A 16718-nucleotide genomic window follows, 5' to 3' on the forward strand; every position below is an offset into this window, starting at 1 on the left:
CGTCATCTTGCCGTCTAATCCGTCCGGCGGGGCGCAGGTTTAGAGGGGTCCGTATCAGGACATGAAACACCTCCTGTACTCCTCACATGAAAGCCTCAGGATGGTTTGGCTTTGTGAAGGAATAGCTAAGCCCAAACAACAGCATCTGCAGGTGCTTTGAGAATTTGAAGCAGTGAGAACAAGGCATCCTATAGCATTTTGCTGATCTATGATAATACAGCGTATTTAAATAATAATAATAATAAAAATGGAAAACGTTATACCGCCATCCAGTGGTCAAGTAATAAATCGCACGTCCTGCTGTCTCTGACACACACTAAATTTAAGATTTATGTATTTGGATATTAAAACTACATGCATTTGGATAACACAGTTTAAAAGAAGACAAACTGATAACCTTAATGTTTATGTGCATATTCGTTTTTTATACATGAATGAAAGATTTATGCAATGCTACAAATAAACGGAATGTTTGAAAAATGTATGTTGATTCTAAGCAATTTGAATGCAGTTTGAAAATGTGATAAAATATTTAAATAAAACTTGTTTTTAATTTTATTTTCAATACAGAAATCTTACCTGTTTCTTACCTTGTACCTGTTTCATTTATATGACTGACACATATGCATAACAGTAAGTTTATTAGTTTTTGTTAAAACTATGTAATTCAAATGGGCCAAAAATCAAACACATAATTCTTAAAATACACAACTAATAATTGTATATTTCTTAAAATACACAACTAATATTTGTATATTTATATTTTCAAAAATAAGTCTGTTTTGCTGGTTATCGATGGTGACAGACGCCGACAGATGTAACAGAGTTTTATCTTCATGGTGCCAACAGGAAGGTTTTAACTTTAAGGTCACGGTGACATTGCTGTGTGTCCTGTAACTGCCTCAGCATGTGAATGATTATAACCTAATAGAGTGAATATAGCAGGATATGTGTGTGAGAGATAGAGGGTTTACGGATTAGAGGGGTATTATGGATGGCCTCTAAATGTATGTTTGTATGTGACCTGGCAGCCTCACATATCTGGAGAAGCACAGAGCTGATAAATCTGTCTGCTCTTGAGGTTCATTATACAGATAGTCCAGCAGCTCAATTCAAATGCTGCTACAGTATTTTCTTTATAGACTTAATACAGGTTGAGCTCTAGAAAATAAGGCGCATGCATTCACAACAGAAGTCTACTGAGCAATTAGCCCAGACCAGACAGAAATCACATCCTGGCATTATCTCTTTAAAGTTTTTATCTAATATTTAAAAACTGGTAGGTCTGGTAACTTTATATGCACAAGGATATTAGAAAGCGACTGTTCAAACAGAGAAAAGTCCAAACATAATATGTAGTTACTGTACGTCATAACCGTTTGTGAAATAGAAGTGCACTTCTGCATTTTTCTAAAAATAGTATTGTTATAATATATAATAATAAACAGAGTGTAATGTTTTTGTACATATTTTCAATTAAATTAAAATTTATTATAAATAAAATTTATATTAAATGCAGTTAGTTAAACTTTAAAATGTGGTGCACAACCCACTTAAATAGGACTTAAATACATCTTTATTTGTGCTTTCATAATTACTTCTATTGACTTTGAAATATGGTTAAAGTAGACTGCTGAATGTACTGAGAAGCATTTATATTAAAGTGTTATGTGTTTAAAAATATATATACGTTTACACATTCATAATGCTGAAGTTGCAATTTAGTATTATATTAAGTAATACATATTTAATAATATACTTCAGTTCAAATGACCACGACCATTGCAGCGTCTGAAGAAATGTTACATGCTTAAAAACCCAATGTGGCTTAACTCGAACCAGGAACATTCATTAAAGTTTCAGATCCTTCACAAACTCCATTTGCTTTGCTTTTCGCACATAACAGATTTCAACAACATAGCTTCATTTATTGCACACCTTTATCATTTTGCAAACAGATCTTCACAGTAACAATGCCTAGAGGAAAAGAAAACTGAAGAATTATGACTATTTTTTGCTCCAAAAACATCCTCTTGGATCAACGTATCATATTTACAGATATGTACAGAAACACTGTGAGCATTGGGAACATGTTTGAGTCTGTTTGGCTAATTACTTACTGCCCAAAAAAAAAAAAACTTTGAGTGCAGGACATGGGCTACTAAAAGGTCAGTTTGTGAATAATCCCCAAACATTCAAGTTTCTTGAGCATTGCACAGGCACTGGGGTTAAACAAACACACATGTGGCTCCACACTTTACACAGAGCAGTCAGACTATCAAATCATCTTTACAACGTCTGTGAGGAACCGGGATCACAAATGCAAAACAAGACATAAACCCCCGAGATTGAAAAAACTCTCTTACAAAACAGCAATGTGAGCTTTTATCATACAGCACATGACTGTCTACGCCAAAAGGTCCATTTAGCATTCAACTAAAGCTTGTTTAAAGTGTGATGGCATGAATATGAGTGAATGAACGAGACTGCTAGATCGATAAAAGGCACTCTATTACCTTTTTGGCCACGGTTTACAAAATCCAAAAGAAGCTTAAAACATGTTTAATAGAGAGCAGTGAAATTAAGACTTCTGTTGAAAGGTTTGTACATGCGACTAATGCTGAGAAACTAAACAAAACAGGGAAAAGGAAATGATGTCATATTAGAAAACAATCAATCACCATTACACCATGTCCTAACCAGTTTCCACCGACAAGTAGTTTGCTAATCAGTGCTGGGTTCACAAATTATTCCTAAGACTAATATTTTTCTTAACTGTAACCTAAGCAAAAAGTAAAAACATATTATATTTAAAAACAGAAGGCTGTCGTTGTTTTCATCAGGATTTTACTACAGACAAAACTTGAAGACGATTTGATTTCCTGGGTTGTTTCAAATATTAAGCCTTCAAAATAACTAATAATATCCATAAGAGACAGCACTGATTGATAAACAATGTTCGGTCATGGTTATGTGTGCATGACTTTTTACTGAATTCAAAATACAGTAACAACACATTTTCTATTAGTGATTAATTTTTCTTATGATTTTTCCATGAATGCGGTCCCAGAACGCACACTCATTCTATTCAATTTGGCAAGTCAACATTTCTAAATTGGAAAAATGCAATGGGATGCCACCTCCATCTTAAAAGCATAGTTCACCCAATAAATAAAATCCTGTCATTGAATAATGTTGTTCCAAACCCGTAAACCTTCATTTATCTTTGGAACACAGATTAAAGTATTTGTGATGAAATCCGAAATGTCTTGTCTAGTGGTCAAATTCGGTTTCTGAAACAGTATTCGACTCCTCTGGTCTCGTTGGTTAGGACAAAAACAGTTTTTAACATGAAAGAACTTTGCTTGTTGTTTCCTCTCAGTTCCCCTACACATCCTATTGGTTTGTTTCATTCCCTTGAGGCTTCGGCCTACTCTATAATCAAGCACTGAGATCACTCCACCAGATGAGACCAGAGAAACGTGAAGTACCACCAACATCATTATGAACTCATGTTAGCATAGCATCGGCCCGTCCTTAAGGATCTCATTAAGAGAAGGCAGGTGTATTCAGCATGAGGCCTGAGATGGGAAACACTGACCGCGGACACAGGACGCCTGAAGAACCAATCAGCGTGATTCTCTCGTTTAAACACGTGCTTCACCACTGAATAACCTCAAATGAAGCGCTCTGAATTTCCCTAAGTGAAATAACAAATGTGCCGAATCAACACCAATTCTTGATGGCACGATGTGTAATTTAAACGATGACTTAGTTCAGATGGTAGGAGATGAGGGAAGGATGTGTTTAAGTGTCCTCACACAGTAGTACTGCACTGCAGAACTATCATTAAAGCTTGTTTACGTGGCCTTACGTCAAAGACCTTCATGAACATAGTTAATAACAGTTGTGTTTTTGAATATATAGATCTGAGTACCAAACCCACAAACATATCTGTTCCAACTTTTGGTTTCCAACTCTTCTGTACACTCGCCAACTCGAAATATGCAAATGTAATAAATTATATCAGCAGACTTGTCAAAACAAATCAGGTTGCAACAGAAAAGTATGCACTGCAGCTCCAGTATGAAGAAACATCTTCTTCGTCCCAGAGTTCCTCTGATAGCTGTGTCTCTGTACATCCGCATCTACACATATGATAGGGTGGCTCCTCAGAGGCATTGGTGGTGAGGAATTCACTGAATTCAGAGTGTGACTCGAGCACAAGCCTCAGTTCGGCTCATGGTGGGGAACTGACTGGAGGCCTCACTACCTCCCTCCGTGCGCCTGGTGGTGGTGCGAGGAGTGCTGTCCCTCCAGGTCGTTCTCCACCACTGATAAGAAGCCTTCTTTCTCTACGCAGTCAGCCAGCACCTTGAGCACCAGGCGCAGGCGGCGGTCCATGGCCTCCAAGTGGGGCCAGATGAGTATGGGTGCCAACTGGTCCTGCAGAAGCGATTCCTCCATTAGAGAGCTCAGCTTGAACTCCTCTTTAGCCAACAGCTGTAGCCGCAGGTACGTCGACCTCTTCACTCTGAGAGAGAGAGAACGGTAGGTGTAACTCAGCACCAGCTAATCTGTTTAGCAGACAGAGCTCTATTTAAATACAGATGGGATTGTAAAATCCATTTATAAAAATGGAATTAGAAGAATAACATGGAATGTCACGAAAAAACATGTCCAGAAAAGTGCGAAACACACAAGGCGCAAGTGCAACGGACAACTTGTCTAGCGTATGTTTACATAGAAAAACAGTGTGAAAGTAGTGAAGTGGAATGCAAAACGTGTTTTGTGTGAATGGCCCCCTAGAAGAGTAAAATGAACCACATTCAGAATGTTAGCAACAAAGTGTGTGTACTATGACCAGCTCGCAGAATTATGCAAAATGGGAGGAAGTCAGTGTTTTTTGCAACCATTCATATAGATTGTTCTAGCAAGAAAACATCAGCCACAGGAAATAGATGTAAATGTGCAATAAAGGACACGGCTAGAATAACGGAGCACAGCAGACCGCAGGAAGTGGTTGTGTTGGTGCTATACTGGATTACTGCACTGCACTCACTCTCTCAGTGTGGAGGCTATTTCCTCCATTCAAGAGATGTCTGAAAGTGGAGAAAAACAATCTTACCTGCAGCACTGAGTCAAAGGGACCAAGATGGACATTTCATCATGTGAGTGCTTTCCAAATCTGAGGGGTAAGAGAGAAAAAGAAGTCAAATATCTGATATTTTTAAATGGTTCTCTAGTGCAAATGTGTGCTTAATTGTATTGAATGTGCACTTTTTTAAACTGTACTTGCAAATAATATAGTATTGATAAAATAAAAGACCATTTAAGCCCACTTAAAGAGAGACACTTTCAGGTCTCCGAGCGCTCCTTACACAATGATAAAATATTGGGAAGTTACCCAAGGTGGTGACTTGTTCGGTGGCCAGATTAAAGCTGGATTGGCTACAGGAGCAGGAGACCCCCAAAAGGTCCAAACTAGATGACAGTTTCCGCATGTCTTTGAGACACTTCCCAAAGTCATTTCTGAGACCTCTTCAATGTTTGTGCGCACACCTTACACAAGGTGTGTCCATTTCATGTCTATTTATAACCTCACAGGTGCACGCATTCCAATGATGTCACCGACCAAGGTTATTTAAGTCAATTCTTGGCGTGTTCGACACACATGCTCCACAACCGGTATGACAAAGAATATTCTCATAAGTGTTAATGAAAGGCAGCATCTTGTTCGCACTTTTTCAGGGAACAGGGACAAAATAAGTAATTATGAAATTACATATAAAGATGTGCATGTACTTCAGTCCTACTAAGATAGCTCAAAGAGCACTAAGTTAAGCTAATTTCACTTAATATATATATATATATATATATAATACATTTTCAATTAATTGCAGTTAACATGCAAATAAGTGTCTAATGTTGCATTCAATTCACACTTCAGTATATTCTTTTAAATTATATTATTACCATAATAAGTGCTTTAAGAAAAAAAAAAAAGTATGCTAAAGTGTACTTTGTTTTTACTAGGGTAAAGACACTAAAACTCTCAATAACCATTACCACATACTAGTAGTGTGATATGAAATCTCTATAAACTTTACCAGACATAAAAGTTAGAACATGAAGAACTCGCCAAATTGTACATTCTGGTCTTTATTTAAGATGAAATAATACCCAGGTTTTTTCTTATTTTTATACATTAATCTTGCACTATTACGTTCATATTGGTATGTCAGTTGTTCAGCACATTACTGCTGTGGTTCAGTGGGTCTGAAATATGGTTTTGAAGGCCATATCTTGCAATTTACTGTTATGTTTTATTTATAAGTTATAATAAAATATATTATTTTGGTGACACTTTAGAATAGGGAACACATATTCACTATTGACTAAGCATTTTCCCTGAACAAACTCCTAATTTGCTGCTTGTTAATAGTTAGTAAGGTAGCTGGGGTGGATTATGGTCATGCAGAATAAAGCATTAATATGTGCTTTGTAAGTACTAATAAATGGCCAATACGCTAGTTTTATGCATGCTAACAAGCAACTTATTAATAGCGAGTCATCACAAAAGTCATGACAAAACAAAAACGTCACCAAGAGTACTGACAAATAAAGAGTAGTCCTTTATATAATTTCATGACAGCATCTTGCAACATGTTGGTAACAGTAAAACCCCACCAGAAATTCAGTTCAGTATAAATTTAACACAAACAGAAGAAAATAAATGTACATTTTAGTCTGGCCTTAGATTAATCTGGCATTGAGAGACCTATGATGTTACACAGTGGCCTACTTCAGTCGAACAGAATGTAGATTTAATCAAAATGCTTTATCTGTGTGAGCACCTGTGTGATTTTTACCCACTGTGAGTCCCTCATCAGCACACATATTACACCCCGACACAGGACGCCAGATGAATCTGACCTTACACTCAACATCTACATATTCACATCTCTTAAGATGGTTTCAGTAGCTGTACTGAGTTTTGAGGAGTGAGGTGCGAAGGACAGACTGTCCTTAAATTGGCTTACCCTCTGCCATTGTCCAAATGAATAATGAAAGTCTCATTTCCAAACTTCTCAAAAGTCTCGTAATGGTGGCGATCCATGTTGCCTGTTCGGTGTGAAAACGGAGAGAGGGAGAGTGAAATACAGGAGGATTGATGTTGGATGTTGAACTCTTTTATTCTTTAGTAAAGATAAAAGATAGTCTATGGCTCCTTTAAGTTCAGTTATATTCAACAGGTTCCACATCTGCAGCTGATAATGACTAATCAGTTAACACTTGAATCAGAATCTATATTTATCCACACACAACCAGGGCTGGAGGAGTTGGGCTTTCATGGTGTTCACACAGAAAAGCACCATGAACTGAACAGGGGGGATTCCCCTAGATCAGCCGGGGGTTAAGAGCCCCTCGCTCAAGAGCACACGGCTCACGAACGAATCAACACACTCTCAACCTCAGAGACCACCCACAGTCTCACAACTCAGACTTTATCTATAGCTATTGTGACTTCATTGAAATTGAGACTTTATATTTTAAATAATTGTGACTTTTTATCTCTGCATTTCTCTGTCACATTTATCCCACAATGTGACTTTGTAACTCCCTATTGAGACTTTACATCTCAAAATTGTAACTTTATTTCTCAAAATTGTGACTTATACTTTAAGTTAGTGCCTTTCTTTCTTGCTGTGACATCTTTATCTCACAATGTGACTTTATATACTTTTTTATTCCACAATGTGGCATATATAACTGTACATTTACATAACATTTATGCATATTTTATCCAAAGCGACTTACAGTGCATTCAGTCGACACCTTTTTTTATTTTTACCAGTATGTGTGTTCCCTGTTTATCTCGCAACAAACAGGGAACACTTTATCTCACGATGTCATTGTGTAACTCTTGTAATTCAGATTTTATATAAATAACTGTATTACTTGAAACACAGACTTTATCTCTCCCCGTTGTGACTACAGTACATCGCAGTGTGACTTTCTTACCTCACAATGTGACTTTATATCTCAGTTACTTTTTTCTAATCTTGCAGTATCTTTATTTCTTGCGATTTTACTGTGTATCTCCCAACAGAAACTTCTGTGCAATTTGACCTTTTTTTTTCACTATGTGACTTTTTAATCTAACATTGTGCATGTTTCTTGTAATAGGGATTTTGTATTTCCCATCTGACTTTTACTTTGTAATGTGACTTTATATATAGCACAGTTAATTTTTTATTTATTTCTTGTAATGTGACTGTATGTTTCCCAAATGACTTTCTCACAGTACAACTTTTGTTTCTTTATTTTTTCCTCAGTGTGACTTTATTTCTTCCTTTTGTGACTTATATCTCAAAATTGTAACTTTATTTCTCGAAATTAAAACTTTATATCTCCCAGTGTGATACATTTTGCAATGTGACTTTATATCTGCCAGATGTGTTTATCTTGCAATGTGACTTTATATCTCACAGTGAAAAAAAAAACCTTGCAATGCAACTTTATATGCTTGCAATGCGACCGTATATCTCCCAAATGTGACTTTTTTACATGCAAAACAACAACAACATTGCAATGCAACTTTATATCACTATGTGACTGTACATCTCCTACATTTGACAGTTTTTAATCTAAATTTATTTTTTAACTTCACATTGTGAATTTATATTTCATGATGTGTCTATTTCTTATTTTAACTTGTATATCACAATTAACTATACATTTTTTATACCAAGGCAAAAATGGGCTCATAGTTATTTGGCCATATTAAGCAATGTGACTGGCTGGCTAATGCACAGAATGCATAGGTTTTTATCAGTTGGAAAAATACTTATTGGAGTAAAAAATCATTTTCTCCCCAGTTTCCCCTACTTATAAACACGTTTTTAAACACGTTCAACACTTACCCATTAGAAAGTCAAAGATAGTCATGTCCATGATGTCCAGAAGCCGTGTGCCTCGGTCATATGGAGGAGTCTTTTTGACTTTATCACAATAATCCGGATCCACTTCCCACCTTACAACAGAGAAAACAACTCAGAAATGCTCTTCACCTTTAAATTTGAGCCGCATTTTGCCCCTTCTCAAATAACACCCTACTAGCATACAACAGCAATCTCAAACAAGATGGCCCATTGTCTTACTGCACAGATATGATTTCTCTGAAAGCAAGTGAGAAGCGCAGGAGTCTTTTTTTGCTGATAAAGTCAGACTGTAGTTTATTGAAGATATGGGGTGGTGCATGGAGACCTGAGATAAAGTGGAGAAAAAGAGCTTACTCAGCTTTCTTGCGTTTGTGGTAGGAGCGGCGCCAGGGGTTCCTCCAGGTCTTGCGCTTCGCTAGTGCCATGTCAGGAAGAAATGCAGCCAGGGAGCCCTCGATCTGGTCGGGCTTCCCACACAGGGCATGCTCTGTGGAGCAGTAGTAGGAGCACTCGCCGTAGAAACAGATGTTGTTAGCTGCAGGACAAGAAGAAAGGGTCTCAGGGAAGAGAAAACTGCTCTTGGGGGTTTTAAAATAGACCACCAGTGAGACAAAGAGAAAGGAAAAGTCCCTCCGGAGTAACATGGGGTTAAGTATCTTCAAGTACACAATGGTAATAGCTCATTGATTGGCTATTACAGGGTTTTAACCTACAACCTTTCAAGTTTTATTTAATGTGAAGCAGCTGTTTTCCACTGATGCATCAATTTGTAATGAATAAATAATCATATTTTTTTTGTATGCGTCCAAGTTTCAAATAAATAATAATAAATGCTTTCAGATAATTTAATACTAATTAAATAAAAGGGCACTTAAATGTACTTTTATTATTTATAATAACATACAGTTTTTAATATACTCCCAATACTTTTAAAAAGTACACTTTGTAAAATGTCAAATTGCAAGTTTTATTTAAAGTACATTTTAAATCATTATGTTTAATAATCTTTTGCCTTGCTACGCTTATTTTGATGTTGACTGACATACTAAAGCACATGTTAAGTACTTGGTTATAAATTATTTAAATGCATGCCATACAAGGTTTAACAGAAATAAAATTAAAGTATATTTTAGTTTATGATAAGTGCTTGTCAGTACATTCAGGAGTACACATTAACCATATTTCAATGCACGATTGGAGTGATTATGAAAATACAAACAAAGATGTACTTAAGTCCTACTTAAAAGCAGCTAATTGCATTTAACATAAATTTAATATGTAATATAATATATATTCAGTTAAGTGTAAATAGCATGCAATTAAATGTCCGAAAGCAGTCTTATTTTTCAGTAATAGCTGCACAAATGTATCTGTGAGGCAGGAAAAACAGTTGACACATATACGATTATACCGGCAAGCCCTGGCCGTCCACCACCATGATGCTAAACACATTTCAAAGCAACAACATGCTAACTATGACAATCTTTGTGCAGCAGTCTTGTTTATAGAGTTAATACCGATTGTAGAATATGTTTTTGAAATAGGTGACTTCTCCAGATGTGTCTTTATGTGATGAAGGATGTCAGTGATCTAAAATGCTCGGATTCACCAAGGGCTCATTAAACGCTGCTGTTTAGCCAATGATGAATCATTGTGTATAACGCCTTTTTCAAATGTTTCCTGACACTGCTCCCTGGGGGAAGCGGCGCCCTTTCACTCGTCTCCACAAAAACACATTTGTCACGAAAAGTGGAGGCAGAATGCTAATGATAGTCCTGCAGGGAAAGAACATGGCCAATCTGTGTGCCTCATCTGAACACTTACATCATTTAAACGTTGGTAAATTTAGTAGCCAAACTTGTGTGTTGTTGCATGCTTGTTACTCCCCAATTACAAGCTGTAATTAGCCTAGCATCTTGGCTGGGTGTCGTAAGCCGGTATATGGCACACTTTTTGTGCTAATATTTGTCGCAGCCAAAAATTGGTTAGTTTGACAGTATTTTATGGCATTTTTAAGCTGTTAGAAAAGGAATAAGCAGTCAAAAATGCATATAGCAAGATGCTAACATGCTGTATGTCAACTATGCAACAAATGCTAACACTTTTCACAGGTAAGTTTGTCATGAAACTGAATGACTGTCTTGATTCACAGAAATGTGGATTTCCCATTGTTCGAACTCTATATGTGTGAGAAGCCAACAGTCAGGAGGGGGGAAGCATGGCCTGATGGGATAGAAGAAAAGGCCACGTGGAAGCCGCTCATACCTGGGGATACGAAGAATGTCCGCCAGAGCTTTTTGTCACGGGTCACGTCTCGTATCTCCCGTGTCATGTTCACCAGCCGGCCGGCCACCGGGGGAACTCTCCGGAAATCCAGGATTCTGTGATACACAAACAAGCCACATTGTCAAATGATTTATTTGAAATGCATTATCAGATACAACACCTGTGGTGTTTCTTCATGCAGATGATGCACAGTTCACAGACTGCTTTATGAGAACCGTGACACCGGATACTCAGTCTCCTGCTGCATTCAATAATGAAGAAGCAAAGAAAAAGAGTACAGAAAATCCATAGAATAAAGCCATTTTTAAATTGGCCTGGTAATGATTTTTTCTTGAGGTGCTACTGCTAAGCAACTGAGCCCACTATGTACTCAGTTGCTTTATGACACCTCCGTGATTGCTCTTTATTAAACTTTTATTGGCATTCTAGCATCTAGCCACACACCACAGGATATAAACGGCCTTTCTTGTGTACTTGTGTCGGGCAAAATCTGAATTTGTCTCCTTTTCAATTATGATTGATTTCTATGAGCGATTTTTTTTTTTTATTAAACTGGCTACACACCTCACAAGAAGTTTTCAAGAATTGGAACTATATAAATTCAAAACATGAATGCCAGTAAAACCCACAAACTTGTGCCGCGTTTCCACCGAAATTACCCGGAACATTTGTACCAGGAACTTTTTTCCCCCCAGACCTGTTGCTTTCTGCGTTTCCACCACGGTGTAAAGTACCGGGAAGATTAGGCAAATAGTCTGTTGACGTAGGTCTGCGTGCATTTCTCAATACTATAGTATGCTGATTTTGGATGTGCATCCTCGGTATTTCAGACTTTGTGCATTCGACTCGGGAGTGTGATGTCTGCGACAACGCAAATCCGGTAAATCTGCAAACAGCAGCGTACTTGATAACATCACTCAGCTCGCCTTGGCTACTGGAATTTCCCTCTCTGTTAGATTTACCTGTTAGATTTACCCAAAACGAATTATATTTTATGTTTAACCACTAAAGAGACATCAAAGCCAGTGGCACATATCAGAAGGTCTAGCCGAGGTGAGGCTGCTCTCGGTGGATACATAAGCACTGAGCTCCCGCTGATCGCGTGGAGCTCACAGTCTCCGAGATCAGCGAAACACATTTTTAAATAAACCACAGATTTGAGTTTTAAACAACTACATTCTCGCCTGAAATAGTTTTAAAATTACATTTCATGACACAATAACAGTAATATTTTGTAATTGATCCGAATAAATGGTGGTTGAACCCAAACAATGCTGCGTGAACTCAACCAATCAGGATGTTTAGCGCCCAAGTCCCACCCCCGAAAGTTCCGGAACTTTGAAAAAGTACCATCTCGCCAGCAGGGACTTTCTGAGGGGCATTTTTTTACCCGGAACTTTATTTAGTTCCTTGTTGCTGCGGTGGAAACACAAAGAGTACCGGGCCAAAGTCCCTAGTTCCTCGGGAAAGTTCCTGCCTAAATTTGATACATGCAATGGCTATCCACTATGACGTAGGCATTTTTATATTCATGTAGCCTACACAATAATAATCTTTTACATTTTACATTACTTTTATTGTGTCATATTTAAAGATTTTGTGTGCGGCTGCGTGTCCCTCTGTAATAAGCAAAGTGAACATGGCATTGTGGACCGGCCCAGAGGTGCATTTTCTATTAATGTGCTCTTTAACAAAAAATAAAATATTGCGCCATTGACTTTAGACCAGGTTTGAGTTGGTCTATGGTGCAGGCTATTTTTGGTTGCAAGAAATAGCAATGCGCCAACAGTTCGCCTGAACACACCTCAGTTTAAGACCTGCAAGCCCATGAGCGCACAAATGGGCACAAATGCATTTGCTTTTTAAACAACTGGAACTGCGTCGGGCTGAAAGTAGCAAACACACTCACGGCAGGTGAATGATAAAGACCATGGTCTTTATACTGTATTTAATTAAATTAGATTTGAATAAAAAGATATACATTCTGTTTTTCCTTAACTGATTATAGAGATATATGTTTAACACACATCCACACAGAATTTGTCATACAGCACCACAAGTGAAATTTACTTGAAATATAAACATATAATATTTATTATTATCTTATCATGGTAAATTTACTAATATTAATTTAATTAGTACTAAACATAAATGTCTGCAGGCATGTCAACCAATGATTATTAATAAAGTACTCCATATGTTGTGTGTATAATAATATATTATTAGGTAACTGATACTGAAAAATGTAACATATTATTAAAAACTACACTAAGAACAGTTTGCATATTTCCCATATTTTCCATCATTCCACTTCAGTTGAACTTCCATAAATTTAATGTGGAATTAAAATGAAAATCTGCATCCTGTTTGTAATTTCAATTCAAACAGAGAAATTGAATTTAAACTTAAAAGGCTTTCTGAATTTAAATCAGATTGATGCACACAGCCATGTTGGAGGATTTGTAAATCTCTCAGTCTCTGTCTGTGTGTGCACTGGGCCGTCACGGAGAAGATCCCACATCGTGTGGTGCGAGCGCTTTCAACATTAAACCTCAATAGACTCATAGGTTCCTGGGCCCTGAGAGACAGAAACCCAAACCTTTGAGATGAAATCACTCGAGGGTCGCAAGTTGCCGAGTCACTCTGGATGCAGGTGACAAAGAGCCCAGTGTGGATACACCGCATTCCAGGAACATCCTGTCGGACGTTTGTGGAAATAAAGTACAATACAATCACGAGGAAGCTAGCATTGGAAGAGTTTTCCATAAAGAGGATCATACTGTAGCAACACAACGTTTCTTGTAAAATTCAGTATTTTTCACATGCTCTCACACTAATAGAATATCAATATACCATTTCACTAGCAAACATCCTCTCAGCGTTATCACTCAGCTGACAATAAATTGGCATATCATACCATGCTTTTTCCTCCCCTAAATAAAACACATCATAGATATGACAGGCGTCTCAAATGAGAGCAACAACATTCAGGAGGAAATTGAGTGGATCTCACAAGCTCAATTAGCTCTCTGACTCCACAAAGCCTTTCTCTGTGGGGCTTCTTGTTAAAGTCAGCAGGGAGCTTCTTCTGACTGCACTCACACGCACCTTGTTACTTTCTGAGTAACTGTAAGGTGTATCGACTCTGTCGCACTAAGTGCTTTTCAGGCCGTTGTCCAAAAGTCTTGAGTGACATGCGCAGAGCGGTGAGAATATAATAAGAGTTGGTTTGGCTTTCTGATATCACAATGGCGCGAACGCTCTCGTGCGTAAATGTGTAATGTGGAGATGTGTGTATGTGTGGTTATGGTTTCTTTTTCCCAGCCAACGTCCATTCCAGAGCAGTATCAGAGCACTACAGGTGTTTCAGTGAAAGAACTAGCAGGAATCCAAGCTGAAGGTCTCTGTAAGGGGAATTTCCTCTTGAAGACTACTGGGGTGGCTGAATGCGGTTTGGATGAGCTTCATGCAGGCTACCAGACTTGTTCAATTTACAGCAAAAAACTGTATTTTATAATAATGGACCTTTCTTAGAAACTTTTCTATCTGTTGTTGGTGCATTAAAATAAACTAAACTAAAATAAAATATTAATATAAAATAAAATAAAATATAAAACAGACTAGAAAATAGAAAATAAATAATATTAACAGTTTACAAACAAGGTTCCATTTTTCAGGTTTTGTTCCAGCATCACTTGCTTTGAAGTGTTACCATTATTATTATTATTATTATTATTATTATTATTATTATTATTATTATTATTATTATTATTATTATTATTATATTATAAAATGTAACAATATATCATTTACTTTTATTTTAACTAAAAAACATAATTAATTTAAATTAAATTGATGCATTTAGCGGATGCTTTTATTCAAAGCGACTTACAGTGCATCCAGGTTAACATTTCTTTACCTAAAGTGTTCCCTGGGAATCGAACCCACAACCTTGCACTGTTAACGCAATGCTCTACCACAGGAACATTTATTAGGTTATTTTCAATCCATAACCAGGAGCCTGTTTTTGCTGACAAATAACAACAATTCTAAGAGTAATGGGGAAATAAATAATAGAAAATACTATTTAAAGTTCATACAATAATGATGACATTCTCAAACACACTACCACTCTAATATTGTCTCTTCCAACCTTATCATTACTGTCAGACACCTTAAAACCAAATCCCATACCTGTCAAATCGAAACACCTCCAAACATGTCAAATGAAGATAAAGGCCGAGTAAACACAAAGTAATCACAGTGGGATGCTAAGCATAAACTCTTGGCAATGCTTAAGGTCACAGGATCGCATTGCTATTCAGATGGTACCAGTCTATCTCTGAAATAGTCAAAGATAAAGAAAATAAGGAATACAACCAACAAAAACTGGAAAGATCTTGCCCGAAACTCTCACACTGGCCACTGGGCTGCCCTACAAAGCCCTGCAGATAACTCTTTCGTTCTCTCTACGTTTCGCTCTTACCTGTCCAGATGAAATGCAGAGATCTCTGCGTTGTGTCGCTCAAAGTCAGAGAAGTAGAAGAAGTCTGGCGGTGTCTCCTGTTCCCTGGTTTGTCTGGAGGACGAAGTAGAAAAAACAAAACAAGACTGATGTTAGCTAGTGCTTGTTAGACAGTGAACAGAGGTACAGTTAGCACACGAAGTACAGCAGAAATGTTTGACACCTAACATTGTCAGAATGCAATAAAAGAGGATTGCTTATGCTTTAATATAAATGTATGTTTTATAATAGACAGTATGTGAAACACTATTTAACATTACAGATTTCAAAGAGTAGTATGCAACATCATATAGCATTACTGTACATATTCAACAGGAATTAAATGCACACTGTTTGCTTTTTTTTTTTTTTTTTTTTTTTTTTTACTATTCCAACTTTCATTAGTGTAGTCAAATCAGAAGTATGAAATATTTATGTATGTATACAATATGTTTAAAATCATAGTTGGCATTGCTTCTAGGTCATTAACCACCTTACCACCACCATAGCACCATACAACGCTTGCTACAGGATTTATGAATTATACAGTAATGCTATATATATCTGCATATATTCTGTCTGAATAAGACAGCTGGGTGACCTAGTACTGTACATTTCCCATAATATGCAATATACTGTGGATACTGTATCCCACCGTGCAGCTTTTTCTTGACTAATTGTTTGGTCAGAAAATATGAACATTTATACACAAAACCTGAGTTTATTGCATTCATATTTCATGTTTTGTCATTTCAATCATCCTTTATTACATATTACAAATGCAAATGCTTTTTTTTTGTCTTGACAATAAAGAGAGTTTAGCCTGCAACAAAAGATAAAAGGCCGCAGCAGTCTTTTATGTCAGGTAGCGCTATGCTAGCTTCAGTTAGCTGTATTTACAAGCAGTCATCCTGACACTAGCAGACAGACAAACAGACAACATGGATGTCTGCCGAGTGGGTCGCTTGGCTGGTTCAGAAACT

At 37.1% G+C, this 16718-nt stretch overlaps 1 protein-coding gene across 1 annotated transcript in view; it reads right to left on the reverse strand.

Annotated features, from left to right (window-relative positions):
- Positions 1 to 1835: 1835 nt before the first annotated feature.
- LOC113052355 (extracellular serine/threonine protein kinase FAM20C) overlaps positions 1836 to 16718 on the reverse strand; it is a 50039-nt gene continuing 35156 nt past the window's right edge. Inside the window, exons 4-10 of the mRNA XM_026216818.1 lie at positions 15718 to 15810; positions 11211 to 11326; positions 9300 to 9480; positions 8928 to 9037; positions 7044 to 7125; positions 5129 to 5188; positions 1836 to 4534 (exon numbers count right to left, since the gene is read on the reverse strand). Of these exons, the coding sequence (XP_026072603.1) occupies positions 4270 to 4534; positions 5129 to 5188; positions 7044 to 7125; positions 8928 to 9037; positions 9300 to 9480; positions 11211 to 11326; positions 15718 to 15810 (907 nt within the window). The 3' untranslated portion in view covers positions 1836 to 4269. The remainder of the gene's footprint in view (positions 4535 to 5128; positions 5189 to 7043; positions 7126 to 8927; positions 9038 to 9299; positions 9481 to 11210; positions 11327 to 15717; positions 15811 to 16718) is intronic.

The sequence above is a fragment of the Carassius auratus genome, chromosome 3 (assembly GCF_003368295.1).
Source record: "Carassius auratus strain Wakin chromosome 3, ASM336829v1, whole genome shotgun sequence".
NCBI lineage: Eukaryota > Metazoa > Chordata > Actinopteri > Cypriniformes > Cyprinidae > Carassius > Carassius auratus.